Source organism: Dermacentor albipictus, chromosome 6 (assembly GCF_038994185.2).
Source record: "Dermacentor albipictus isolate Rhodes 1998 colony chromosome 6, USDA_Dalb.pri_finalv2, whole genome shotgun sequence".
Lineage (NCBI taxonomy): Eukaryota > Metazoa > Arthropoda > Arachnida > Ixodida > Ixodidae > Dermacentor > Dermacentor albipictus.
In genome coordinates this window covers 40,770,129-40,798,036 of record NC_091826.1, presented here as the reverse complement: position 1 = coordinate 40,798,036, position 27,908 = coordinate 40,770,129, and the positions used below count along the sequence as shown (strand labels likewise).

At 46.8% G+C, this 27,908-nt stretch overlaps 1 protein-coding gene and 2 long non-coding RNA genes across 3 annotated transcripts in view; 2 read left to right on the top strand and 1 right to left on the bottom strand.

Annotated features, from left to right (window-relative positions):
* The window catches only part of LOC139061006 (uncharacterized), a 37,831-nt gene extending 13,858 nt beyond the window's left edge, over nt 1–23,973 (top strand). Inside the window, exons 3-4 of the long non-coding RNA XR_011515133.1 lie at nt 19,964–20,245; nt 23,528–23,973. This is a non-coding gene — a long non-coding RNA (uncharacterized lncRNA). The remainder of the gene's footprint in view (nt 1–19,963; nt 20,246–23,527) is intronic.
* Nucleotides 363–16,023, top strand: LOC139061007 (uncharacterized). Its single transcript, XR_011515134.1, has 3 exons — nt 363–402; nt 12,426–12,698; nt 15,578–16,023. It is a non-coding gene; the product is annotated as an uncharacterized lncRNA (long non-coding RNA).
* On the bottom strand, nt 1,915–7,246 carry LOC139046859 (TNF receptor-associated factor 6-B-like). Its single transcript, XM_070520778.1, has 2 exons — nt 6,465–7,246; nt 1,915–2,713 (listed from the first exon to the last, which is right to left on the bottom strand). Exons 1-2 carry the CDS (start codon nt 6,765–6,767, stop codon nt 2,411–2,413), a joined length of 606 nt encoding a protein of 201 aa, XP_070376879.1. The 5' UTR covers nt 6,768–7,246; the 3' UTR covers nt 1,915–2,410.
* Nucleotides 23,974–27,908: the final 3,935 nt, after the last annotated feature.

The following is a 27,908-nucleotide window of genomic DNA, read 5'->3' as shown; positions in this document are numbered from 1 at the left end:
AAACAACATACTAAATTAAGAGGTGTTTTAGGACCATAGTTTAGACTACGGAATAATGATCGAACTTCATGTTTCTAAAAAAACCTGCATCCAAATCTCGCTAGACGGGCGTTTCCTTTTCTTCTCTTTTTCATTTTCTTTTGTTTTCTCTCACATTAACCAGGAGTAAATTGATACACACGAGAACCGAACTCACAACTTTGTATTCAGCAGGGGAACGTAATCAAGTTAGCTGTCACAGTGGATGCCGATGCAAAATGAATGACACTTATATATCCGCAGGTCACCAGCTGTAAGATGTAGGAAGGTGCAAGCGCCTGCAGCTGTCCCCAATATTACAGAGCGAAATTTGAGAACATGCGCGAGCTTTGACATGGAGAAACAATCTTCGGAATGCCAAAAGTAAGCGGCTCGTCCATTTACTACTGATATTGGCTTGTTTGTGCATGCACTGCACGAAGCTTAGAATACCAGATAAGGCCTGGCTGCAGCAGGTTATTTTTATTTGCTAGCAGCCTTCGCACGCGCTGGGAAGCCGCGCTGCTCAGCCCCGCCCTCGAAGATCAATTATGGGCCGTCCAGCGGGCCGAGGATGCCGCCAGGACCCAAGAACTCCTGGCCGTCACCTAGGCGGGCCCTTTGGCCCTCCCCACCAACTCGCAGGGCACACAATAAAGTTATTTCCTCCTCCTCCTAGGATTCGCCCCCCCCCCCCTATATCGTCTGTCCCGGCACTCAACACACATACGCGCACACACGCACGCACACACACGCACACACACACACACACACGCACGCACACGCACACGCACACGCACATGCACGCACACGCACACGCACACGCACACGCGCACACACACACACACACACACACACACACACGTACGCATGCACACGCACTGTTATGGCCTGAGCACATGGAATGGAAGGGAAAACTTTAATGAGATCCTTCGGAACGTGCACTAGCACGTAGCGGGCCACTCCTACGTCGGGACCGAAAGGCCCATAGCCTCTCCGCCACGTTGTGGGCCCTTTAGACTGCCCATAGCTGGGCTTCGATATCGGGACTGCGTAGGGCAGGCTCACATTGGATTCTTGTGTGTTTCGTGCCAAACTCTCGATTTGTTTGACCGCCAATTCTCGAATTTTGACCGCCAAGGCATCTTTAACGTGCCGTCAGTGCATGGCACACGGGCATTTTTGCATTTCGCCTCCGTGGAAACGCGGCCACCGCGGCTGGGATTTGATCCCGCAACCTCGTGCTTAGCAGCGCAGCACCACTGCCGCTAAACACCACGGCGGGTGTGGCTTACATCAAAGAGGATGATAAGCGAGACAGTATGATATGGGAACTGTAGATACAAGAAAGAGCAAAAAAAAGAAAACGTTAGGTTTGACAAATGGCAACAGGATCTAAGTGGCCACATTACACAAAAAGAAAAAAAAAATGGTCACACAGCCTTCGATGATGATTACGATGCTCCTCATTTGTGGTGCAGTTGTCATCAGTGGCAGTTATCAATTTTCTCTTCATTAAGCCATCTACCGATGTTCTGGGAGAGCACATCATATCGTGCGAAATCACATCATGGGAAAGCACATCAAACAAAAATGTGCTCTCCCAACGTTTGGTTAAAGTGGGTTTAGGTTGCTTAGGCTGAGCTGTCTTAAGGTTTGGTTGTGAGGTTTGGTGTAGGGTAGGGCACGGAAGACGAGGACAAAATGAAGAAATCACATACGTCTCTCGGTGTAAATGCGCGCTTACATGGTTTTAATATCATAGGTAGGCCTAACTGGAATTTACATTGAAAAGTTGAAAACAGCACGCCGACTGCTACACCACTGCATTGGCGGAAAGAAAAAGTGGGATGTGTGCTGCGCACATTCCAACTTTTATCACTTACGCAATTAGCATAGCAAAAGTATGAAAATCTTTATTTTCACTGGTTCAATTCCCGCACTTCCCTCGACGAGTCAGAGGCAGCGCAAAGATTGAAAAACAAGAACAAATGGAAACAAAGCAACACAAGAACTCGCCAACAGTGGTCGAAGATGGCATGTTGCTGAAGGAGAGATGTCTGTCTCAATCACTGTTCATTGCTTGAAGCCTTCATCTTCCTGGGATGATCAGTGTTGATTGGCCAACGAATATGCAAAAGAAACACACACACACACAAACTAAGGTGTGTCGTTGTGTCGAACAGTCTTAGGCCCTGCATTCTTGTAACAAATATCACGGCTGCTAAATACGCTTGCAAACGTCAGCCGACATCGAAGAAGAATAAATACTCGAGAAATTGTTCCCGATTCATCACGACTGTATCACATAAAGGGGAAATAACAAAGGTCGTTCTCGCAAGAATTCTCATGTCGTTTCGGTCGAGACAGCAGGCTCTCAATTTTGTTCCTGCTAATCAGTGTCGAGTACCTCAAGCTCCGCCAGGAACGCCTTGACATCTTCTAGACTGAAGCCTTCGTCGCGAGAGTTGCATTCACCGTTCTGTTCCGAAGACTCTTGGGTTTCGGTCGACGACTCGCTGTCTCCCCCACCACAACCGGCCGTGTAGTGTGCCGGCAGATCGGCGTGTAGAACGTTCTCTCTGCAACGCGGGCAGGATACGGCATGAAAGGCGCACTCCTCTTCGCAATGTGCGAGAATGTCTTGCAGAGTACCCACGTACTCACAGCCGTGCTCCTGGTTCCAGCAGTACGCCTAGAATTAAGAATAAAGAAAAGAGAACGAGTAGCTGTCAACACATTGCCGTATCTTCTGAACCGACATGTGTTTAAACTAAGTGTGGCATGTTACCAGGATGCAGCTTTGTTAGAAATGCGTAGAAAGACGTGAACTTTTTTTCACACACTCAAAATTTTATAATAGAATTTTCGCACGCGCCAACGACAGGTGATGCTTCAGTTGTGCCAGGTGCTACAACACTACAGCACCAACCGTATCAGCAAAAAATTATTATGCGGCCACTAAAACTGCCCATTAATAAAAATATATATTGTCCCTCAAGACAAGTTCGTTCTGACTTAGAAATTAAATTTTTGTTATTGTTTGTAAGAAGTGCGCCGTCCTTATGTCTATACTTTTTCAAAAAGTAAGTTCCTTTTATTTTTCAGTCACCTTTCGATCATGCGGCAGTTACATTAACGAAAGCAGCACAGTGCAAGCAAAACTCTTGTGAGCCCGACTGTCTGATTGATTAATGAGGTTTAGTATACTGTGGTTAGATTAAAATGAACATGCTGTAAATTACTGCGAGTCGAAGTGCCAGCAGAACAAGATTATAGTACTCGGACATGACCGATATGCTGTCGCATCGCGCATTGAGCAACCCAGCGGCAATGTACTTACTGCTAGTTCTGCCACTGTAAAAAACACGCAAACATGTACATTATCGAAATTATAAGGCAACTGTATCCATAATAAATTGTGTAAACATCGCAGAAATTCCATTTAGCCTGGGCATGGGTGCATAAATTTGCTGTCCAGGAAGAAGTTCAACAAAGTAGGGCAGCTTTTGCTCCAACTTAATGGTCGATGCACACAAGTCTGGCTTCGTGTTTTTATTTTACTTTCTGGCTCGTTCTTGTTGTTCGAATGGCAGTGGCAAGTTCAGGGCTTATTCCGCAAATATATAATTCATCTCATTCGTGAAACAATGCAAGGAAGGATTCTTTCAATTAGTATGTATTTCTGCATTTCTTCCAACTATTACTCGGCGATCGTCTGCGGAAATGTTCAAACGATTCCACAGCTCGTGTAGGATACGCAAAATCTGTGACAGAGCGTGCTTTTAGACTTGGCGAGGTATTATTGCATCCGTGTGTACAATGCATGACCATCGCGAGACGAGGGCTGTTCCATCTTATTTTGAAGTGGAGCCGTCACGTGCCGAATATCCAGAATAGTCACGCAAACCACACACATCTGGAATAATGACTACGAACAGCGCTGACATATCGCAAGTTAAAATGCGCTAACTAATCTACTTGCTACGTTAGCCGCACTCAAATAGCATTTACAATTTAAAATCCGGTACTGAGGAGCCTTTACTATACTTTAACTGCATGGAATACATTACATTACTAAATTTTGTAGCTGACAAAAAGGACATCGTGTTCTTTTTCAAAGAACACCTTTTCCTGCGCTTAATGGCTCTGCGAAAACGTCAAGTAATTCTTATCATTTATCCTTAGACCAAGCGGACTCGCAAAGAGATAACATATCTGCCATCGTAGACGCAGGCGCACGACAAGGCGGCATTTTTTTAAGCAGCAGCGAGTACTACAGTACGCTGAAGGACGACGAAACGACTAATGCCGTTGTTATGACCCATTATGTTTGCCGTCGCCTTGAACAAGGTGCAGCCGACTTCGACCGACGCAAGAAAAGACACTGAAGCCCATGCAATATGGCGCGGCAGCGCGTATGCCAGCAATGTCCGTGTGCGAGAGGGTGGCAGCCGCTGCATTCTCTAGACACTAAGCTGGTAGCAGAACATGGACTCCAAGATCCGCCAACACTCAGGTACTAGCGTAACCGTGCCCGTTACACAGTGCTTTACGAAAAGACGAAGACCAGACGGCGATCTGGTGGTGACAATCATTTAGATAAGCATAAAATGCTGTATTTCGCACATACATGTGCGGTTGTCATGGCCTTATGAAGACTCATTTGAGTAAGATTCAGCTCTACAATGCCCTTGTTGCGTGACGCTCCTTTTGAGGAGTGAGAGAGTGATCTATTGTTCCATAATTAATTTCCAAGGTACAAATAATATACTGCAGGTCGGAGCATGCTTATCCGTAAATAAGCATTGTTTTGTTAGTGTAACATTCAAGACGGGTAAACTGTTTTGATATATTCAGTGACTCACATCCTTATCCTCCATTACCAGAGAACCGCGGAATGGTATCAATACTGATCCATTGTACGTATTAGACATGAGGCAATATATTAGTCTCGTGACGTGAATGTAACATTCCAATGACGCTATAAGCCAAATGGGTCTAAAGAAACTGATTTATTGCCCACATTTGTGCGAAACACCAAAGCTAATGCGTTAGGTTTCTCGTTAGCCATTTGTCTCAAACACATTGTCCGATCATCCCGCGACTGCTGCGTCACTATAAAGCACAGCTTCTAGCGCCCAATTTGGCCACAAGTACTGGGGTGTACAAATGATTGGCATGAACGGTGACACCTGTTGGGAGACTAGGTGTGACGTGTGAGGAAACAATGCTACGCTCAGGACAAGGAACAGCTGCACCAGAGTGCTGTACGCCTTCAACCCTTTTGCTGACAAGGTGCGAAAGACTTGGTTTAGAATTTGTTTATTGCTTTATTTCTTCTTCGTAATGCACAAATACGTACCAAATTAAATATGATAATGTTTCTCCAACAGCTAAGCGAGATACAGTGGGTCACAAATATTGCTGGTCTGCTGGTTAGAGGTAAATGTAATTTCTACGAATGGTGTTTGGTACGTGCCTTGACATGGCTAATGTGTGTTCCTGAGATACACTTCTTCGTGTATAAAAAATAGTAGCTTGTTTAAACAAATGAAACAATTTTCGCAGTGAAAGAATATGACCACGACGTACGCTCAGAAGAGAACGATTAAGCCTGCGTATTTGGTCACCAATTTCGAGACAACAATAACAACAACAAAAAAATCTGCAGCTGCAGCGCGCGATCGATATTTTTTTACTACTGGTTTTGCACAGGTAGAGATATAAAAGTAAATTTAAAAGCGCAGACCAATACTTGTATTTGTCTAATTTTGGCGGATGTCTTTCTGGGGCCAAAAGTATCGTTGAGCTGCCAGATAGCGGATTAATATGCTCTTCGATTATGCGTTCCGTTAAACGACATCTATGACTAACTCGCCAAAGCATACACTTTCATTGAGAGAGCGAGAGACATATTTAATTGGTGCTGGAGATGTATACCTAGCTGTACGCTTAGTATGCTACTGCGGATGCACTGACATGCAGTACACGCACACAGCATGCACAAGTATTAAGCACAAGCGTACACAGTCAAGCATCTAAAGTGCCAGGCTCAGGTTAGCGTCTCAGACAAATACTAACAGCGCCTTTCTTGCGCGTGGACCGGTAGCAGCGCTGCTCCAATGTTAAAGAACACGTTTAAATTCGAAAGAGCGGTCAGGTAAATTTAGAGCACATTCTGAAACTGTTCTTGTGGTTGCAAAGCGGGTGTTAGGATCCGCCAAACATTACGCAAGTCATCGCACACATTACACACACAATACAGTGGCGATCGCATCCATTGCAGTCTGTGTAAAACGTGCACTGCATAGGCGATGTTTTGACAAATGCGGTTAAGACATATATACGGTCAGGACTTGAAAGACCATTTCACAGCTGAGAATCCCATTTTGGGGCAATGCTTAAAAAAATAATATTAAAAATCTGATTTGTATCTTACTCACTTTGAGGCTGTTAGCCTTCGTCACGGACAACTTAATCCGGGCGCACTCGCTCACTTGAAACGGTTCCTGGTCCAACGGACACACGCCACTGTCGCCACCCTCTTCCTCAACGCTGCCCTTGTGGCACGACTGGCACAGCACGTGTGAACAGGGCAGCAACACCGTCCGCTTCGGTATCACCTTGCACAGGCCGCAGGTGTGGTAGTACGGCACGTCGTCGACGAATCGCGTGGGCCGCCAGTTGACGCCGCCCGCGTGGTGACGAACTCTGTGCACAGGAGGGTCCCTGTCGGCATCGGCCATGTTGTTCTTGCTGCGGTGCCTGCGCTGATCCGACCGCAGGAGAAGGGGGCGTCTGCGACGTGTCAGAAACGAACAACCGCACCTACTTTCGTTTCCATAACAGCGTGCTAAGCGAAAAAAATTTTAACTCGTCGTTTCTGCACACGCCCACTCGTTTCACTACTCTCTCACTCGCTAGAACCTGCATTGCGTGTGTCTGAATGCATTGCGGAGCACTGGACGAACGTACCGCTACATCCGATAACGTGGATGCGAACGGTGATAAGATAGCGCACGGAGCCGGATGAAAATGCCGACCGACTCTCTTCGGCGGATAACTGCAGCTAGGAGACGAGAACTCTAGCATCTTTTTGTTTCGTGTTCTTTAGAGGTTTGTTTTTTCGTCTGGCCACGTTTCGCTTTCCGCTGCAACTGGCCACGCGAGTTAAAAATAAACGCTTCGACGGGGGCGGGCCGGAGCAGCCAACGCACCCGTCGAAGTGCCGGGGAAAACGGCGGCGGAAAGTACGGGCTCGCCGCATTTACATGCGCGTATGTCGCTGTGAGTCAGAACGAGGTTGCGCCACCAGTACCCAAACATGCGTGTTTACAGCTAGGCCACAGAACCTTTCAAAATGTAGAAAAAAAGAGAGAAAGAGAGAGAGAGAGATTGCGACATATGGCGGCGTTGTTTCGCCATCCTTCCCGTATGTAGACACTTGTAAACTTTTTTTTTTATTAATACCGCACGACCGTTAGCCGCTTGTCGCGTCAGCAGCCTTGCAGCGTCGAAGGGTACTCCTAAATGAACGTCACAGCAGGTGCCCTTGAGCTTCATCGAAATTGCCTTGCGAACCCTCGCATATATACTCTCACCGATCCAGCCGCCTGTCGCCGCTATAAACACCGTTTAAGCTCCGTGCAGTCGACAATAGAGAGATATTAAGGGTAAAATTGGGCGTGTTTACATAAGCGCGTTGCTCTTTAATGTATCATATAATGTGGAATAGCAGAACTGCAGGTGAAATTGACGGGACGCCAAAGAGAAAAATAAACAAATTTAGGTGCATTAATATTACTATCAAAACCTTAACCGTCGTTCATAACCTGACAGGAGGCATGGTAAGCCATAAAAGACGCAAAAGCCGAAAGACGGGTGGCGGCGTCGCCTAAAGTTCCCGAATCAGATGGCCCTGACGTCACAGGCTTTAGTAGCGCCTGCTCGGGCCTAGTTAATTCCTTACCCGTATAGTTGCGTACAATGTGCTCGAGGGAACTATCGCGCTGCAATTGTTGAGCCACCAACGGAATGATGGGAAGCACATGGATTTGTCGGATCTTCGAGCTTGTGGATTCAGACGCTCTTCTGGCTCTGTTTATTACGCTACATAAGTCTTAATTGTACTAAATTTCAAAGCAGTCTGTACTCTCGGAATTGTACGAGTCGCCGCGGAAACGCACAATCGCTACTAACGATTGAGCTTGTCAAGGTGGCCAAATCGAAACGCGCAAAGCGCCTCAAGGCAATGGCTAGCCCGCTATAAATTCATAAAGGAGTTTCATATCGCTTGTCGATGTATGCATCCGTTTCGATGTCGGGCTTCTGTGCCAGAGGTCCTGTGTTCCAATTTTGACGTCGGACATCTTTAATATTGTCTACTTAATTAGTTATTACGCTGAACATTGTTGAAAATGACGCGTTTACAAAGTCACGAAGCCGTTTGAAGCCGGAAGGACGAAGTTCAGGCAAATCCATGTACTTCCCGTAATTCCCATGCTGGCTTGAAGCACTCCCAATGCAGCTCTCACAGGCACTAGCGCCAGAGTAATTTAGTAATTATTGTAGTAATTGTATCCGTAAACCCTATGATCTTGTGGATAAATGTCGACTACATCGTATTTTAAAGAAGTCAAATTTCATATAGTGAGTTTCAAGAAATTTTACCGAGCCAGAAAGGCCAAACATACGATAAGAGAGCTTGAAATTCTTGAAGCCCGATAACTGGCGCACAGGTGCTGGGGCTCCTGGCGCGAAGTATAAAAAAAAACTGGACTTTTACGTTCATTTTGTATGGTAATAATCAACCTCTCACCGTAAAAAAAATGAACGAAAAATGTAGGCTTAGAGTAGACCTGGTCAATCTAACCTGATGTGTTGTTTCTCTTGAATGTCAATCTAAGCGGAAGCTTTAGCTCTCGCCCCACTCTGATGCCACTTGTCCCATCATGCGTAAAACGCGGAAAGGCTTTGATGTAATAACGCCAGAACTGATTTAAATGAGATCTTTTGCACTTGAGAGGGAAATTTATATGCAAGTGACTGCTGGAAGCGTAATTTTGAGTCAGTGGAAGAAAGCTTCTACATTATCTTTTTGATATATAAATTGGTTAATTTAAAAAAATGGCAGCGCGGAGTTTGCAAATCCGTAACTCTGCCACAAAAACAGGTAGGACACTTATGTAGGCTTTGTCCGTTTGAACATCGAAACAGGGCAAATTTAGTATATAAATTCACAGCTTGCATGAAATTATTGCAAAGTGCAAAAGGTTTTTGTAAGAGTCCCTGCTCGCAATTAGTGGTATATTTGAATGCCACTTATAATACAGCAATTTTTGTTTGTTCTAGATGTAATGTCAGACACAATTTAGAGACATGTGATATCGTTTTTAATTTCACAGATGGTGAGTTGTAAAATTTAAAGTTTCGTTTTCCGAAATACTGTAAAATGTAACAATATTTATGAAAGCATTACTGGCTTAAATGGAAATTCTGTTTCCAGCATTCATGAGATTTTAAGCTCTTTCTTTAGATACAACAAGCTTCATCAAAATCGGTGCAGTGGTTGCGAAGAAAAGTGATTTTCCCATTCCTATGAATTAGATAGGAGCTGCCATGCTAAAGCTTCCTCTTAAGTACCACCCTTCCCGAATATTTTTTTCCATGGTTCACCTTGTACTGCCTTGCTCAACATTGATACGAAGCAGCCGCCACACTGTGGCTGCGCTAAGGAGGAAGACCCGATGAAGAGAGGAAATTCGCGATTGCTATAGGGTCACCATCTTGGCCACCGTTGGTCCACTTGTAAATATATTGTAAGTAGTCTTGTGCATAAGTCACATGTAAGATTACTGGTGGAGGTGAACATTCCCCGTGCCCGCCATGGACCTACCCAGCGGTCGCACCTCCGACACTGAAACTTCGGCTCCTGCTCACGCCACTTCATCTACACAAGTCGCTACGCCTGAAGCCACGACCTAGGTCACTATTCCCCCCCCCCCCCCCCCCTCGTGATCCTCGCGTTTTCACTTGAGTCAGCAGTCCTGATGGTGACGACTGGCTCTGCTTGTACGAACGTTAGAGGTGGGATCCGACTATTTTGCTCGAAAACGTTATTTTCTACCTCAACGGCACTCCAGGGGCATGGTTCCAGACTCACGACAGGAGATCACGAAGTGGGATCTTTTCAATGAAAAGCTCCATGAACTTTTTGGCAATCCCTCTGGTTGCCAACTCAATGCAAAGAAGGCCCTTGCCCCACGCCTACAGACATCGACCGAATCCTACGTGTCGTACATTCTCGACGTATTGGTCCTTCGTAGCAAGGCCGACCAGAACATGTCGGACGAAGATGAGGTTAGTCAAGTCCTCAAGGGCATTTCTGGCGACGCCTTCAATCTACCGGTGTTTAACAACGCCACCAGAATCGATACGCTTCTCAAGGAATGCCGCCCTCTCGAGCATGCTAAAGGCCACCGAGTATCCCTACACATCACGTGCCTTACCGACACAGCTGCTACGTTATTTTGTGACGACCTCTTCCACCAGCCCTCACCACGTGACAACTGTAGCCGCATCATTCCTCGTGAGGTCGAAACAGCACAGCCAGCGGCCGCTTCCTTGCTGCCATTTGATCCTTCCCCGGCGATGCTCTCCTTGATACAGGCCGTCGTCTGCCAAGAATTGACAAATTTCGGCCTTCAGACCCTTAGCCCCGTGCGCTATTAACCTCTCTATCCACCCATGTTCCCAGCTCGCTCCTTTTATTACTATTATGGACAAAACAACCCATCCAAATGGCGCACCATTGACGACAAGCCGACATGTTTTAACTGCCGACGCATCGGGCATATCGCTTGCCGCTGGCGCAGCCGCTAGACTTCTGGGACACTCTATTCTTTCGCAGATCACTCTCCTCCCCCCTAGTTCGCTTTTTTCAATCGCTCCTTCTGTGATCAATCTTTCACCTGACCCTATGGTACCTCCGACAAGGCCCCGCTACGCCCGCTCACCTTCTCCCTCCTGCCGTCAGTCTCGTTCACCTCCATCACGCCACGCTTCTTCTCCGACCTGAAAACTATATACAGTGCAGCTTACGGAGGTGCAGCTGCATTGACTACATCGGCACAAAATCCTCGCTTGACCATACTTACGAACCAGAATTTATTGGACCTTCTTGTTGACAATGACAATGTACGGATGAAATCCCGGACAAAATCACAATATCTCATGCGACATGACCTACGTGATATGGCGTGTAGTCTAAAATATCCACCACTAACTAGCGTTCTGCGCAATTCTGTTGAATAGTCGATGAAGTGCCTGACATAGCTGAGGTTGCCTTACTGCCAACTGCTGAGGTGAAATTACTCCATATAAATGTTACGCAGCAACGCGCACTGAAGAGTGCTTACGGATTGTTATTTGCAAATTTTGTTATTGTTTCCCAGCACCATACGAGCACAAAAGGGCAAAAGACTAAAGGCGCTCCTGGCACCTGGCTGATGTCTTGACCCTTGTACAATATGTGTTCTCCGCCTCTGCAGAGTACAAATGCAAGTAGAGCGCAGAGATCACAAAATAGGTTTGTCTAACGTAGTGCTGCAATTAAACTACACAGCAATAAGAGAAATAAAGTTTCAACAGCAAATAATACCTTGGAAAAGAATATAATACGTTATATATTGACAAGTAAAACGCCACAAGATATCTTTATAATAAGTTTAAACAAAGATATGCTAGCGTGTAGGACATTTTGAATGTCATCAGGTTGACATCGTCAGTAACTCGTGCACGTTCTCCTATCTGGCTCTCTGTTTTGCACTTTATGCTGCACTAAGATGTACAATATCCGGGTCGCAAGCCTCTCTGGCATATGAAACACCTCATATTATGCCCGTTCATCTCCCTCTAACCGGGATTGATTGCAAATGAAATATCGTGATCTCGACACAATAAGTATACTTCAGTTAAGACACATCACGTCGCCATATGCTGACCGCTTTACCTACTTCTTCGTCTTCATTTCGGAGAGAGTTGTGGCACGTGGCCAAAGTAAAGGTGTGACCAAGCGTTATTATCATTATTTGCTCTAAATGCAAAAAAGAAAGAAAAATGACAGAAATTTTATGCTTCTTCGAATTTATTCTGATTTCATACCGAAATGAACCCATAACAAAACACCTTGTGTCTTCTTCCTCTGCATTCACGCGCGCACGTACATAATTACTTCCCTAATGCAGTCTGTCATCCTGAATATTGTTACACATATTTTACAAAAATAAAACACGCAGCAACACAAACGTATATTTTCGTGAAGACGAAAGCGCGCTCGCGTTCGGTCGATTCCCCGCAGTAGACATTAGAAGAAAAAAACGAAACGAAACATTCGCGCGTTCCAGGAAAGAGGACGACAAAGAAGTGCGATCGGCGCGTTCTCTTCATCGAATTCGCTCACGAAACCAGAGATCAGCCGTGTAGGAATTTCGAGCCACGGAGAGAACAACGACGAGATTGGTCAGCGGGTCGGCGGACTTCTACACCATGCCACGCAGCGCCATTCGCTCCATTATTGAACGCCGGGAAAGCCACCAGACCATCGGCCTGTCCAGTCTCGTCCGAGCGCGCAGCTCCCATCGCTGTGGAGCCACGGTCTTAAGCAGGGTCAATTTGAGGCAAGTTGCGATGTAATTGCTTCAAGCTCGTTGTTCTATAAGCATGTTTTCTACGCGCCTAGGGTTTCGCGATTGAAACGCAATACGTGGAGAGCACCGCTGCCGGTGCTCTTTACGCCCAGCCTGAGCGCTGTGGACACCGAGCATGCGGGCGGTGAAACCAGCATATTGATACGCAATGGGAGCTCGAGAGCCATTGTGAGGCATTTTGACGGCATTTGGTCCCACAGTGAGCATCCAGCGATCACCGGAAACGCGAAAAAGCGGGGGTAGCCACGCACTCAAAGCGCCTCGTTTCAGTCGCTGAGCGCTGCTCCGCCTTCCCATGCCCGTTACTTCGTCGACGTTACACAGTATGATACACCGGATCAATTGTGAAGCTTCTTCACTTATCAGAAAAGTTTCGCATCGAGCGGTACGAAAAGCAACTCTTTCGAAATTACTTTCGAAATTTCCGGCAAAACAATCGTGCTCTTTACGAAAAATAAATGCTCAGTGAGATGAAACGTCCCATCAGAAAACCATTTCTTGCGTACGAGCACGTGACGTTAGAAGCCACACGTCACGAATATTTGTGGGACTAAATTCAATGCTCGCGTTCCGTCTCATATTGCGACCCTGTTTATTTCTTCTAACACATCTAAGGCGAAACCAGCGAAAGAGACGCAGACGCAAGATACAAGTAGTGCGGAAAACAAATGGTGGGGAACTTCGTCGTAGTCTGTCTCAAAAAACTTGTTGCGCCAGTGCAGCTTTAGAAAGTCCAGTGTAGAGCGAATTATTGTAACAAAGTTTTTGCACAATGAAGTAACGCAAAAACCAGCCAGACCAGCAATCGTCCAGCGTTCTATTTTTCTCTTTTGCATGCGTCTTGTTTGCTAATTGTCGCCCTAGCTGCAGCAGCGCGCGTACCACTTACTGTTTCATGCAAAGAGCTTTAGAGATGCTTGAAAAGTAGTTCTGAATTGCGCAGTACGGGATGGAGGTATATATGCACCATTCCGAAGGCGGAAGACCACGACAGGGACGTCCGGTGTGTTTTTCGATGGGAAGATTCTAGAAGAGATAGTGGCTCTCAGAAATAGGAAAGGCGAGAGAACGGTAACTTGCCCAGCCTCCAGATTTATGGCTTACTGTTTGAAATGTCAGTCACCCTGTAGCTTTGGCCGTCATGTCTAAGCACTCATCCGCTACCTTTCAATCATACTGAATGCAGTATTCAATTTTTTTTTCAATAATTGATTGATTTGATTGATTGACTACGATGAATGACAAAAGGCCTCAAAGTAGTCCGGGGGCTATGAAATACACATTGTGAGGGATCTTCATTCTTTTTGCCCACCCACATTTCTCTAACCTGCAAGCAGTGGACGACGCACAAGTGTGTTTCGAAAACGTTAAAAAAATTGAGAGGTTGCGCTAACTAAAACTGCACCCAAGTAGTGTATATTATGCCCTCATTCGGTAGTGCGCAGAGCAAGGAGGCGTTTACGATCACCTCGGCTTATTTCTGTATAGTCTGTAGGCTCCACAGCTAAACCTTCGGAGTGCTGAACTGTCGTTGAAATAGACGGATAGAAAAGCGAACAGGACGGTATGTCACGCTCACTGAGATATTCAGGCTTACTGTTGTGGGGCAAGATATCAGAGCGTGCACATCTGCTGAGGAACACTCGCTGACAGAGTGAAAAGAAGTCGTAACCCCCCATTGCGTAATAATCTCAAAGTACTGTTGTGCGTACAAGGGTATAATTTGGCCAGTGGCCTGTAGGATATATTTTTTGAAGGGCAATGAGTCCTTCAGGCGACCTGGGCTAGTACGCAGATAATCTTGTTGAACATTGTAGCAAGGACAGGGGTGGAGATGGCACTCTATGGGTTCGTTTTACTAAGCGGTATGCTCTAAAAAAATTTGTTTGCGTCAACCTGCGAGAGTTGCAGGCCGTCACAATGGAGTAATTCTAGTCTGCTTGCGTCCTATCAGAGCAAGAGAAATGATTTCATTGCAGTAACGAAAACTCTCCAAAAACCTGGATAACTGCAGGACAAGCAGTAGGCACAACAAACAGCAGTACCAAGCGTCCCCATAGTTCTCGCAATTTGCCTGCCCTGCAGCAGTTTAGTTTAGGCTACAAGAGAGAGAGAGAGTGAAGGGTGATTAAAGAAGCAAAAGTTTTTTTTTTTTTTTTTTACAGGCTGTCATTGATTGCATGTTACGTGAAACGATACTGACATCTAGTGCATGTTGTGTAAGCTGGTTCAGTCCGAGTGCTCTTCGAGTCCGAGGAATCCGAGTCCGAGGAATTCCGTCTATACATTTAAACTTGAAAACCGTGCGGACCTTACAGGCGCAAATACGGCATTACCAATGGCAGTCATGGCATACTCGCGCAACCAAGCAGAATCGCAACCAAAAATAGTAGGGATCTGTTACGCGAGCATTTTAGGTAAGAATTCAGTGAGGAACTGGGAATTTACGTACACTCAGGAAGTTAGAAATTTAGGTATCACTTCGTATTTGAAATAGTGGTTGATTATTTACGAACATTTCAACTAGGTGCTACTTAATTAATGTAGCCGCCATTTATTCAGCTACATACGTTGTCTCCACTCGGGCGTCAGTATTCGCGTCAGTCGTTTCCTGGTGTCTAGTAGTCGACGAGTCTTGAATTACGATTGCGTCTTCCCACGCTGCTTCAAGACGTAAGAATAGCCTGGCTCTAGTAAGTGGTGTTATCATTTCCTCCGGAATGCTCGAATAATATGTCCAGAACTTACATTGAGCCACAGATCACAGTTGAAGACTGGCGCAGCTCACATGTACAAGTAAGCAGAAAATTTTCAGCGCAATTTTAAACCGCTCAAACATTGCTTTGCAGGCGTTCAAGAGCAAAGGCCCTCCCCCTCGTCATGCGGTTCACGTTCGCGCGTACTGTTCACCTGGGCAACTATTCCACGAACGCTGCCTTGGACACGACACACGTTACCACAAAGGGACACACGGGGCAGAACACGACAGCAGTCAGCGTAACTGTCCACAATGGAGGCTGTCGTGGAACTAGATTCGCCAAGGTCTCTGGCCACCGAGAAGGGGGCATCACAGACGAGTTGAGCCCCACCGGAGTGAACGTTCGCTCGGACGATTCAAGTGGACTATGTGGGCATGGGCTCTGATCGGCACCGGATTTTTCGTAGATTTGGTTACTTTTTTTGTTCAAAACATATTCGCTTGTAGTTTTATGAACTGATTCACAGACCTGTTTCTGTCGCAGGTCTTGAATCAGTTTCTGTCGTAGGTCTTGCAATAAATATTAGATTCGTCGAATCTCTGACTCTTACTACATTTCGCGAAAATATTGGTCATGCGGCTATTAAATATCTACGAGACGTGTGCAAATGTTTAATATCGTTGCTCGTTTCACAGGACCCCACGCTCTCACTCCCAGAGCCAGAGGAGGACGTCACCTGGCGTGAAGACTTTCTCTCTAACATAACAAAGATGCTGCCAGCCATGAAGCACATTCCATCCCAGCCTCGGAGGCAGTATTCCCTAAGGAACGCACAAAAAAGGAGCTGTTCACTTGTATAATTAGTACAGCGCGCTTATTTGACCAGAAAAGCGAACGAGTGTTTCAGTTGGTCGAGTGTCGCTCGCCTAAACTCGTCTCCTAAAACACTGATCAAAGTCAGTTCCTCAGAACTCGGATCTGCCGTCCCTCACAGCCCGTGTGTTACTGCGGTGCGCTGAACCTATCAATCAAGCATTCTCTTTACTGCCCCGCATTCGGAAACTAGTGTATCCTATGCGAACGCTTTGCGGCACTTGCCCGAAGGTGGCGGCTGGTGATGCTTACGTGCGTTTCTCTGCTCGGGGACAACGTTTCCTAGATAAGTGGAGCCAAATCCACTCGGGTGGAGCATGTGCCCCTGTACGACACCCCTATATTGTCTGACTTCTCAAACCAGAGTCTACATTTCGCGTGCAAATGTTTACTTCGCTGCAACTTCACACTCACGCAGCCGTCCATACAACCACTGCATGTCCTTATTTCGGCGAGCTGTTTGAAAGAGATCATTCTTTTTCATTTTATTTTCTCTTGTTATTTAAATGGCAAATATGTAAACACTATAGGTACATGGTCGCGCCGTTGGCGTCACCGCCGCTGTCACGCAGTAACGGTGTCGACGAGCATGTGCGGTTCACGCATGGAAGTTCAAAAGTCTCCGGACCATCGCAGTGTGCATTTGGCTGCGAAAACGACAATGACAAGTGAATACACAACGACGCCCAACCTAGACTGCTTTGCCGAAGCCAGGCAACAGTTCCGGCGTCCTTAGCTGCATGAACCTTGTCCGAACGTAGTACATCAGCGTTCCTGCTGAGGAGCCGTGTTTACCATAGAACGGCACATATACCTCTATGAGCGGAACGTACAGTTAGTCAAACTCATCATCCCTTATCCTTTGCGCTGAAAAACGCCGTAGTATTACCGCCGGCCCTGTCTCCTGCACGATGGACGTGCGACGCAGGCAACGCTGCTACCATGCGTTCCTCATCGAGCCAGCGTTGTGACAAGACTAGTATCTATCTGCCGAGGCGCTGTTCCTGCCGCTTGACAGCTGTTGATTTCAGTGTTGCGCCGCACAACGTTGTCTTCGCATATCGATAGAAACACTGGGAGAATTATTCGAACGCACCGGTGAATCTTGCTGTAATTTTGAATACTTTGCCTCCGGGCGAAAGTGCCGACAACTTTGTCAGTTTTCATCAGTGGGCACCGATTTCTGCTTGGTGAGCGAATCCAGGCCGAGACACCCTGTCGAAACGTATCTTTCCGTTACTCAACTGTATGTGATTTCCACGTACATTTCCTTCTTCGAATGGCAAGCGCGCGCCCTGCTCACCCAGATAACAATTCGGGAAGAATCATCGGGAGGATGCGACTGCCCAAGTGATACAATGTCTTCCTAGTGCAAACCGGCCAGATGTCTCACCGTGTGTGATGCGACCACGTGCATAGCGACAAGACGACAATGGCGGTGTGGTAATGAGAGTTTCAGGACGACAGTGTGACGACGAGTGCATTAAAGCAACCGATTTGAGACAGCATCAAGAAGACGGCGGTGCGTCGACAACGGGGCGACGCTGATCGATTGATAAAGACGGTGTGACGACGCCAGCACGGTGACGTCATCATAACGACGGAATGACGATGGCGTGACAACCATGGCTCGATGACGGTGGCATGATGACAATGGCATTACGGCAACGGATTTACGAGACCGCCACGACAAGGACGCCTCGACGGCAGTGCGAAGTCGAGGGGATGACGAACGCGCTATGACGGCGCCGCGCGATGACGCCAGCATGACGACGACGGAATGACGGTGGCGTGACAACGATGGCTCAAAGACCGTGGTATGACGATAGCACACTGACAAAGACATCATGGCGGCAGCTTACAGGCTGTGTGGGAACTGCAGTGAAGAAATTTCACTCTTGGCGATCCAAACCCAACGTAGCCTCAGCGTAGTGTGATGGCGTAGCTGAGCAACCTAACGCCACTCCAAATGCACGTTCTCTAGACATTGGTTCTAAGCAACCCTTGTTCAATTTCACCAAGGAGTTTTAAAGGTATACAGACCGTTTTATCTATGCAGTAGAACCTGTGCGTCCGTAAGCCTAGAAAAATTCCATTCCTGTACTCTTCACACCAAATTGCATCAACGAAAACGAAAGTGCTTTGTTAAGTAGTTGATGGATTGTACGTCTATTTTTATAATTTGTTTAATTATAAGCAAGTGGCCTTGCATGTAAAGAGCTCCAATAGAGGGTGTCGCAGGTACCTTGCGCAAAGTATTTAATAAATATGCGCAACCACTGTGATAATATAACCATATCTTGTACGCTGTTCTTTTGAGGAATCGTAAGCATGTTTACTACGAACTTAAGTCGTTGGTTAAAAAATAATTACCCGGCTTATATATTAGTCGACCCACCAAGCTTTTAATAAGAAATTGTAGAGATTACACTTCCTTACGCTTACAGTCCATATCATTTCTTTCTATGAAAGTATGTGTCATCTTTTAGCAACGTCTGCTGCCGGTCTAGCTTATACATGCTTTTAGAAATGGTTTTAATAACCGCAGTGTTCGCCTTGTGGGCAGTGCACCTGTCCGTGTCTTTTGTTTTGTTGTCCGTGCCTTATCTTTTGCGCCTAAACCCATTTCTAAAAGTAGCTGGAATAATTTTTTTTAACTGTCATGACAAGGTTGCAGGAGTAAACAAGCCTCCATCAAAGCCGAAATCCAGTGAACCTTTCCAAGTCCAGTGAAGAAACATCGCGACTGAGATCGGTGTTATTTTGCGGTATTTCGTGTACGTACATAAGCGCGTTGCGCTGTCACTTAGGGAAGAAAGTACGAAAATTGCAGAAAGGGTGAAGGGCCCCCATAGTTCCTTCTTGTTCTTGCGCTTCTCAAAGGTTTAAACAAATTAGTTTAAACAAATTAAACAAATTAGTTTAAACAAAGAAGTGCTAGTTTGCATGAGATTTTGAATGTCATCAGGGTGACTTCGTCAGTCACTCGTGCGCGTTCCCATATCTGGCTCTCTCTTTTGCACTTTATACTGCACTAAGATGTACAATATCCGGGTCGCAAGCCTCTCTGGCATATGCAACACCGCAACTTATGCCCGTCCATGCTCCTCTAACCGGGAGTGATAGGACATGAAATACCATGATCTCGACAGAATATGTATGTGCTGTTTATGTGTTTTCTTCCTATGTCCCCGTCTTTTTTGCGGTCAATATGATTTGCAGAATAAGTATACTTAAGTTAAGACACCTCACGTCGCCACATGCTGACCGCTTTACCTACTTATTTGTCTTCTTTTCGGAGAGAGTTGTGGCACGTGGCCAAAGTAAAGGTGTGACCAAGCGTTATTATTGTTATTTGCTCTAAAGGCAAAAAAAAATGACGGAAATCTTATGCTTCTTCGAATTTCTTCTTGATTTCATACCGAAACGAACCCATAACAAAACACCTTGTGTCTTCTTCCTCTGCATCCACGCACGCACGTACATAATTATTTCTTTAATGCAGTCTCTTATCCTGAATATTGTTACACAAATTTTACAAAATAAAACACGCAGCAACACAAACGTATATTTTCGTGAAGACGAACGCGCGCTCGCGTTCGGTCGATTCCCCGCAGTAGACATGAGAAGAAAAAAACGAAACGAAACATTCGTGCGTTTCAGGAAAGAGGACGACAAAGAAGTGCGATCGGCGCGTTCTCGTCATCGAATTCGCTCACGAAACCAGAGATCAGCCGTGTAGAAATTTCGAGCCACGGAGAGAACAACGACGAGATTGGTCAGCGGGTCGTCGGACTATTACAGCATGCCACCCAGCGACGTTCGCTCCATTCTTGAACCCCGGGAAAGCCACCTGACCAGCGGCCTGTCCAGTCTCGTCCGAGCGCGCAGCTCCAATCGCTGTGGAGCCACGGACTTCAGCAGGGTCAGCAGGGTCAATTTCAGGCAAGTTGCGATGTTATTGCTTCAAGCTCGTTGTTCTATAAGCATGTTTTCTACGCGCCTAGGGTTTCGCGATTGAAACGCAATACGTGGAGAGCACCGCTGCCGGTGCTCTTTACGCCCAGCCTGAGCGCTGTGGACACCGAGCATACGGGCGGTGAAACCAGCATATTGATACGCAATGGGAGCTCGAGAGCCATTGTGAGGCATTTTGACAGCATTTGGTCCCACAGTGAGCATCCAGCGATCACCGGAAACGCGAAAAAGCGGGGGCAGCCACGCACTCAAAGCGCCTCGTTTAAATAGCTGAGCACTGCACCCCCTTCCCATGCCCGTTAAGGGCCGTTTATAGTCCGACGTAACGCGCGCGCGCGCGCACGCTACGTCACGTCGGCGAAAACGACACCTCTATAGTCGGGCGCACCGGCGTAGCCAACGTAACCGGCGGCTTCCAACGCGCCCCGACGGGCCCGGCGCCGATTTGGCTCCGGAGCCATTCGCGCGTCGAAGTCGGCGGAACTCTCGCACCACAATGCACTGCGCGCGAAGAAAAAGGCGCCAACACAACTCCGCAGACGGCTTTTGCGGACGGCGCGCGACTTGGTGAACCTTCTGCGCATGCTCCGAAGATAGCAGCCTACGGCGCGCGCGTTGAAGTATAGAGGGGATGGCATGTCGGCTGGCGCAGCGCAACCGACGTAGCGTGACTGACCGCAAACGACGCTCGCCCGCGCGCCGATAACGTCGGACTATAAACGGGCCTTTACTTCGTCGACAATACACATCATGATACACGGGATCAATTGAGAAGGTTTTCACTGATCAGAAAATTTTACCATCGAGCAGTACGAAAAGCAACACTTTCGAAATTACTTTCGAAATTTCCGGCAAAGCAATCATGCTCTTTGCAAAAAATAAATGCTCAGTGAGATGAAACGTCCCATCAGAAAACCATTTCTTGCGTACGAGCACCTAATGTTAGAAGCCACACGTCGCGGGTAATTGTGGGATTAAATTCAATTTTCGTGTTCCCTCCCATATCGCCACCGTGTTTATTTCTTCTAACATAGCTAAGGCGAAACCAGCGAAAGAAACGCCTGCACAATATATGAGGAGTGCGGAAAACAAATGGCGGGGAACTTCGACGCAGTCTCTTTCGAAAAGCTTGTTGCGCCAGTGCAGCTTTAGAAAGTCCAGTGTAGAGCGAATTATTGCAACAAAGTTGTTGCACAATGAAGTAACGCAAAAACCAGCCAGACCAGATATCGTCCAGCGTGCTATTTTCATCTTGTGGATGCGTCTTGTTTGCTAATTGTCGCCCTAGCTGCAGCAGCGCGCGTGCCACTTACTGTTTCATGCAAAGAGCTTTAGAGAAGCTTGAAAAGTAGTTCTGAATTGCACAGTACGGGAATGAGGTAAATATGCACCATTCCGAAGGCGGAAGACAACGACAGGGACGTCCAATGTGGTTTTCGATGTGAAGATTCTAGAAGAGATAGTGGCTCTCAGAAATCGGAAAGGCGAGAGAACGGTAACTTGCCCGGCCTCCAGATGTATGGCTGACTGTTTGAAATTTCAGTACCCCTGTAGCTTTGGCCGTCATGTCTAAGCACCCATCCGCTACCTTTCAATCATATTGAATGCAGTATTCAATTTTTTTTCAGTAATTGACCGATTTGATTGATTCACTGCGATGATTGACGAAAGGCCTCAAAGTAGTCCGGGGGCTATGAAATACACATTGTGAGGGATCTTGATTCTTTTTGCCCACCCGCGTTTCTCTAACCTGCAAGCAGTGGGCGACGCACGAGTATATTTCTAATATGTTAAAAATTATTGAGAGGTGGCGCTAACTAAAACTGCACCCAAGTAGTGTATATTATGCCCTCATTCGGTAGTGCACAGAGCAACGAGGCGTTTATGACCACCTCGGCTCATTTCTGTATAGTGTGTAGGCTCCACAGCTAAACCTTCGGAGTGCTGAACTGTCGTTGAAATAGACGGATAGAAAAGCGAACAGGACGGTATGTCACGCTCACTGAGATATTCAGGCTTACTGTTGTGGGGCAAGACATAAGAGCATGCACATCTGCTGAGGAACACTCGCTGGCACTGTCAAAAGAGGTCGTAACCCCCCATTGCGTAATAATCTCAGAGTAGTCTTGTGCGTACAAGGGTATAATTTGGCCAGTGTCCTACAGGATATATTTTTTCAAGGGCAATGAGTCATTTAGGCGACCTGGGCTAGCACGCAGATAATCTTGTTGACTAACCATTGTAGCAAGGACAGGGGTGGAGATGGTGCTCTATGGGTTCGTTTTACTACACGGTATGCTCTAAAAAAAATTGTTTGCGTCAACCTTCGAGAGTTGCAGGCCGTCACAATGGAGTAATTCTAGTCAGCTTGCGTCCTATCACAGCAACAGAAATGATTTCATTGCAGTAACGAAAACTCTCCAAAAACCTGGATAACTGCAGGACAAGCAATAGGCACAACAAACAGCAGTACCAAGCATCCCCATAGTTCTAGCAATTTGCCTGCCCTACAACAGTTTAGTTTGGGCTACAAGAGAGAGAGAGAGAGTGAAGGGTGAATAAAGAAGGAAAAGCTTTTTTTTTACAGGCTGTCATTGATTGCATGTTACGTGAAACGATACTGACATCTAGTGCATGTTGTGTAAGCTGGTTCAGTCCGAGTACTCTAAGGCAGGAATTTCATCGATACGTTTAAACTTTAAAACCGTGCGGACCTTACAGGTGCAAATACGGCATTACCAATGGCAGTCATGGCATACTCGCGCAACCAAGCAGAATCGCAACCAAAAATAGTAGGGAGCTGTTACGCGAGCATTTTAGGTCATAATTGAGTGAGGAACTGGGAATTCACGTACACTCAGGAAGTTAGAAATTTAGGTATCGCTTCGTATTTGAAATAGCGGTTAATCATTTACGAACATTTCACCTAGATGCTACTTAATTAATGTAGCTGCAGTTTATTCAGCTACATACGTTGTCTCCGCTCGGGCGTCAGTATTCGCGTCAGTCGTTTCCTGGTGTTTAGTATTCTACGAGTCTGAATTACGATTGCGTTTTCCAACGCTGCTTCAAGACGTAAGAATAGCCTGGCTCTAGTAAGTGGTTATCATTTCCTCCGGCATGCTCGAATAATCTCTCCAGCACTTATCTTAAGTCGCCGATCACAGTTGAAGACATACGCAGCTCACATGTACAAGTAAGCAGAAAATGTTCAGCGTAATTGTAAACCGCTCAAACATTGCTTTGCAGGCGTTCAAGAGCAAAGGCCCTCCCCCTCGTCATGCGGTTCACGTTCGCGCGTACTGTTCACCTGAGCAACTATTCCACGAACGCTGCCTTGGACACCACACACGTTACCACAGGGGGACACACGTGGCAGAACACGACAGCAGTCAGCGTGGCTGTCCACAACGGAGGCTGTGGTGGAACCACATTCCCCAAGGTCTCCGTCCGCCGAGAAGGGGGCATCGCAGAAGAGTCGAGCCCCACCGGAATGAACGTTCGCCCGGACGATTCAAGTGGACTGTTCAGGCACGGGCTCCGATCGGCACCGGAGTTTTCGTAGATTTGGTTATTTTTTTCGTTTAAAACCTATTCACTCGAATTTTTTTCAACTGATTCACAGACCTGTTTCTGTCGCAGGTCTTGAATCAGTTTCTGTCGTAGGTCTTGCAATAAATTTTAGATTTGTCGAATCTCTGACTCTTACTTCATTTCGCGAAAATATTGGTCATGCGGCTTTTAAATATCTACGAGACGCGTGCAAGTGTTAGTGCTTACAACTTTTCCAACAGTTTTGCCGCAGCTGCAATGACAGTTTAAAAACTTAAAAGCTGACTTTTTCCAACTGGACCCAGTGGAATTTGCACCGGCATTGCCAAAACTTGACGTGCACAGTAACGCGCAGAGTAATTTCTCTGCAAGCGCATGCTTTACATCTTCGGAGATTGTTCGCAAATGCACCTCACAACATATAAACAGAGGTGTTCTGCATTAAATATCGTTCCTCGTTTCACACCACCCCGCGCTCTCACTCCCAGAGCCAGAGGAGGATGTCACCTGGTGTGAAGACGTTATATCTACCGTAACAAAGAAGCCGCCAGCCATGAAGCACATTCAATCCCAGCCTCAGAGGTAGCATTCCGTAAGGAACATATTAACCATGTTTGCCATTTTAAATGTCTCGGTGTGACATTTACTGCACACATGTCCAGGGAATGCCATGTGAACCTACCAGTAACAAATCTTGCTCGAATAACTTGAATAATTGGTCATCTCAGTTACATTCTTTTTGCAAAAGCTAGAATACCTAATTAAAATTCTCTTTTCTATTCAAATGTTAACTACTGCCAACTTGTCAAGGGTACAACAACATTTGCGAACCTACGAAAAATTCATGTTATGCAGAAACGATACCTACGCCACGTGTACAATGCTGATTTTAATGCAACAACTGCAGGTTTTTTCCATAGAGTGCATATTATCATGGCTCATAAATTATACCACTATCGTTTAAGTACTAGATTTAAATATGAAGTGAGATATAACATAGTTAACCAATGTGAACTGGCACAATTAGAAAAAATGAGCACTATTATGCTACCAGACACTGAGAATATTGGTACGTTGTTGCACCCCACTTGACCACTGGCATGGAACGCCTATGTTATTCTTTGCCATCACTGTTAAACTATTATCAATCTACTAATCTTGACTTATTTATTTGTCCCACTGCTAAACTTAGATCTATTTTTGCAGAAGAAGAAAACTAATTTACTGATCCTGACATTTATTTATTTATTTCACTGTTTTCGAATCATCGTGTTTTGCTTTTATTCTGCACTGATCAAGTGTTTACATTTGTTTATTGACTCTTTTTCATTGCTGATGTCCAACCGCCACTAATTACGTGGAGCTGCGGACTCGTCAAGCCGCCTACTGGCAGCTTTTTTTTTTCGTTGTCCTCCGTCTGTAATGTACATGGTGGAAAATAAAGATTTTATTTGATTAATAAGGAGCTGTTCACTAGTAGGATTAGTATAACGCACTTATTATGCGAAGCATACTAGCCGCACAACCACGCTCTTCCTTGCTGCACCGCGCGCGGCCGCGTAGCTACCATACGACGTCATAACAGCTGCAAAGCGGACGCTTAAGCTTCGCCTTCAAGAGTGGAACGCGACAGCGTTCCCGTCGACCCGCCAAGGGGTGTAAGACAATGGGCTATGGCGCAGCGACTACGCGCCCCGCATCGGACGCGGTGAGCGTCGAGCAACGCAGCGTTCGGCGCGACAACGAAATGTGCGCCTGAGCAAGCGACGCACGCCTGAGCCGACGCCGACGACACCGGCTTTTCTGCGACACGAGCTCCTTAACGCTGTCGCGTCAAAATAAAGGCTAGTATGCTTCGCATCCTGGGCTTAACCTTAGCTAAGCCACAGCCATTTTTTGACCAGAAAAGAGAGCAAGCGTTTCAGGTGGTCGAGCTTCGCTCGCCTAAACTCGTCTCCTAAAACACTGATCAAAGTCAGTTCCTCAGCACTCGGATCTGCCGCCCCTCACAGCTCGTGTGTTACTGTGGCACGCTAAATCCATCAATCGAGCACTCTTTTCACTGCCCCGCATCGAGAAACTATTGTAACCTATGCGAATGCTCTGCGGCGCTTCGGCGAAGGTGGCGCCTGGTGGTGCTTACGTGCGTTTCTGTGCTCGGGGACAATGTTTCCTAGAGAAGTGGAGCCAAAGCCACGCGGGTGGAGCATGTGGACATGTGCGACACCCCAATGTTGTCTGGCCTGTCAACCAGAGCTTCCGTCTCGCGCACAAATGTTTACTTTGCTGCATCTTCACACTCACCCAGCCATCCATGCAGCCGCTACATGTCCTCATTTCGGCAAGTTGCTTGAAAGCGATCGTTCTTTTCTATATTATTTTCTCGTGTGATTTAAATGGTAAATATACAAACACTATATTCCGTTTCAAACATGTGCAGCATCATGTGGAGATGTTACGCAAGAAGTTCGGTGACGAAAACGTGTCACTCTGTGCGTTTCATCTATGCTGCGCTGTGCGCCAACGACGTTCGCTCGCGCGAGCGTGTGGCCGCGGCGGTCTACCGATAACAAAAATCTAAAAAGAAACGCAACGAAAAACAAATTGATCGTAAACAACGCGTTAAATTGGCGTACACTACAGTTTGTTTCTGAGGAATGAAACATATTTTTTTTCATCCAAGACTTAGCTTGTGCAAAGAACAGTTTCGCACAATTGCGATTCAGAACATCGAACTATTTCTAAGTGCGAACGCAGCCATTGAAAAAAGTCTCTCTAGCCTCCCCAGCGTTGCACCTGATGTCTCAAACGGAGTACAGAGGGACACGGACGCGCCGTCGGCATCACCGCCGCTGTCGCGCAGTAACGGTGTCGACGAGCATGTTCGATTAACGCATGGAGGTTCACAAGATCTCCGAACCCTCGCAGTGTTCGTTTGGCTGCGAAAACGACAAAGACAAAGGAATACACGAGCCGGCCAATACAGACGGCTTTGCCGAAGCCAGGCAAGAGTTCCGGTGCGGAGCAGTGGGGGAGTTTGCTCTCCAGCGGCGACCCTAGCCTCCAAAGAAGGCTGGTGGATCATGCCCGACGAGCAGCCATGCTCAGTGGTGCCCTGGAATAGGGGCGCCAACCATGCAGGCCGGAGATCGTCATCAACCAGTAGAAGACGAAAACATCCGCCTTGACCGCTGTATTATTCTTTCTAGAGCAATAAAGTTTACTTCTTCCTCCTCCTCCTCCGGCGTCCTTTAGATGCAAGAACCTTGTTTGCACAAACATTGCTGCTGAGGACCCGTGTGCTTATGGTAGCATGGTACGTACATACACTGCTCTGAGCCGAACCTACAGTTAAAGTCGAACTCAACATCCCTTAAAGCGCGTTTCTATACCGACGCCATCGGCGCACGGGTGAGCGTCGTTAGACGCCGGCCACGTCGGAGGGCGCTGGCCGCGTCCGGTCACGTTGGCGGTGCCCGTGCGTCGAACCATTCATCGAACTATAGACGCTGTTGTACTCGCCAACGTGATGTAACGTGTGCGCCCGTTTACGCTACGTCGGACTATATTTAGGCCTTTATCCTTTGCGCTGAACGAGGGCGAAGTATTTCCGCCTGCCTTGTCTCCTGCACCGTGGTGGTGCGACGCAGCCAACGCTGCTACCATGCGTTCCTCATCGAGGCAGCGTTTTGACAAAACTGGCACCTACTTGCCAATACGCTGTTGCTGCTGCGTGACACAGCTGTTATTTCCCGCGTTGTGTCACATCACGTTGTGTTCGCGTATTTCTAGAAACACCACCCGAGAGGCTCGAACGCCCCGGTATATTTTACTGTAATTCTCAATACTTTGGATTCGGCTGTAACTGCCAACGATTTTATCAGTTTCCATCAGCGGTCACCGATTTCCGCTTGGCAAGCGAATCCAGGCCGAGGCAGCTTGTCGAGACGCATCTTTCCGTTACTCCACTGTATGTAGTTCCCACATACATTTCCTTCTTCGAATGGCTAGCGCGCGCCCTGCTCATCCAGATAACAATTCGGGAAGAACCATCGGGAGGACGCGACTCCCCAAGTGA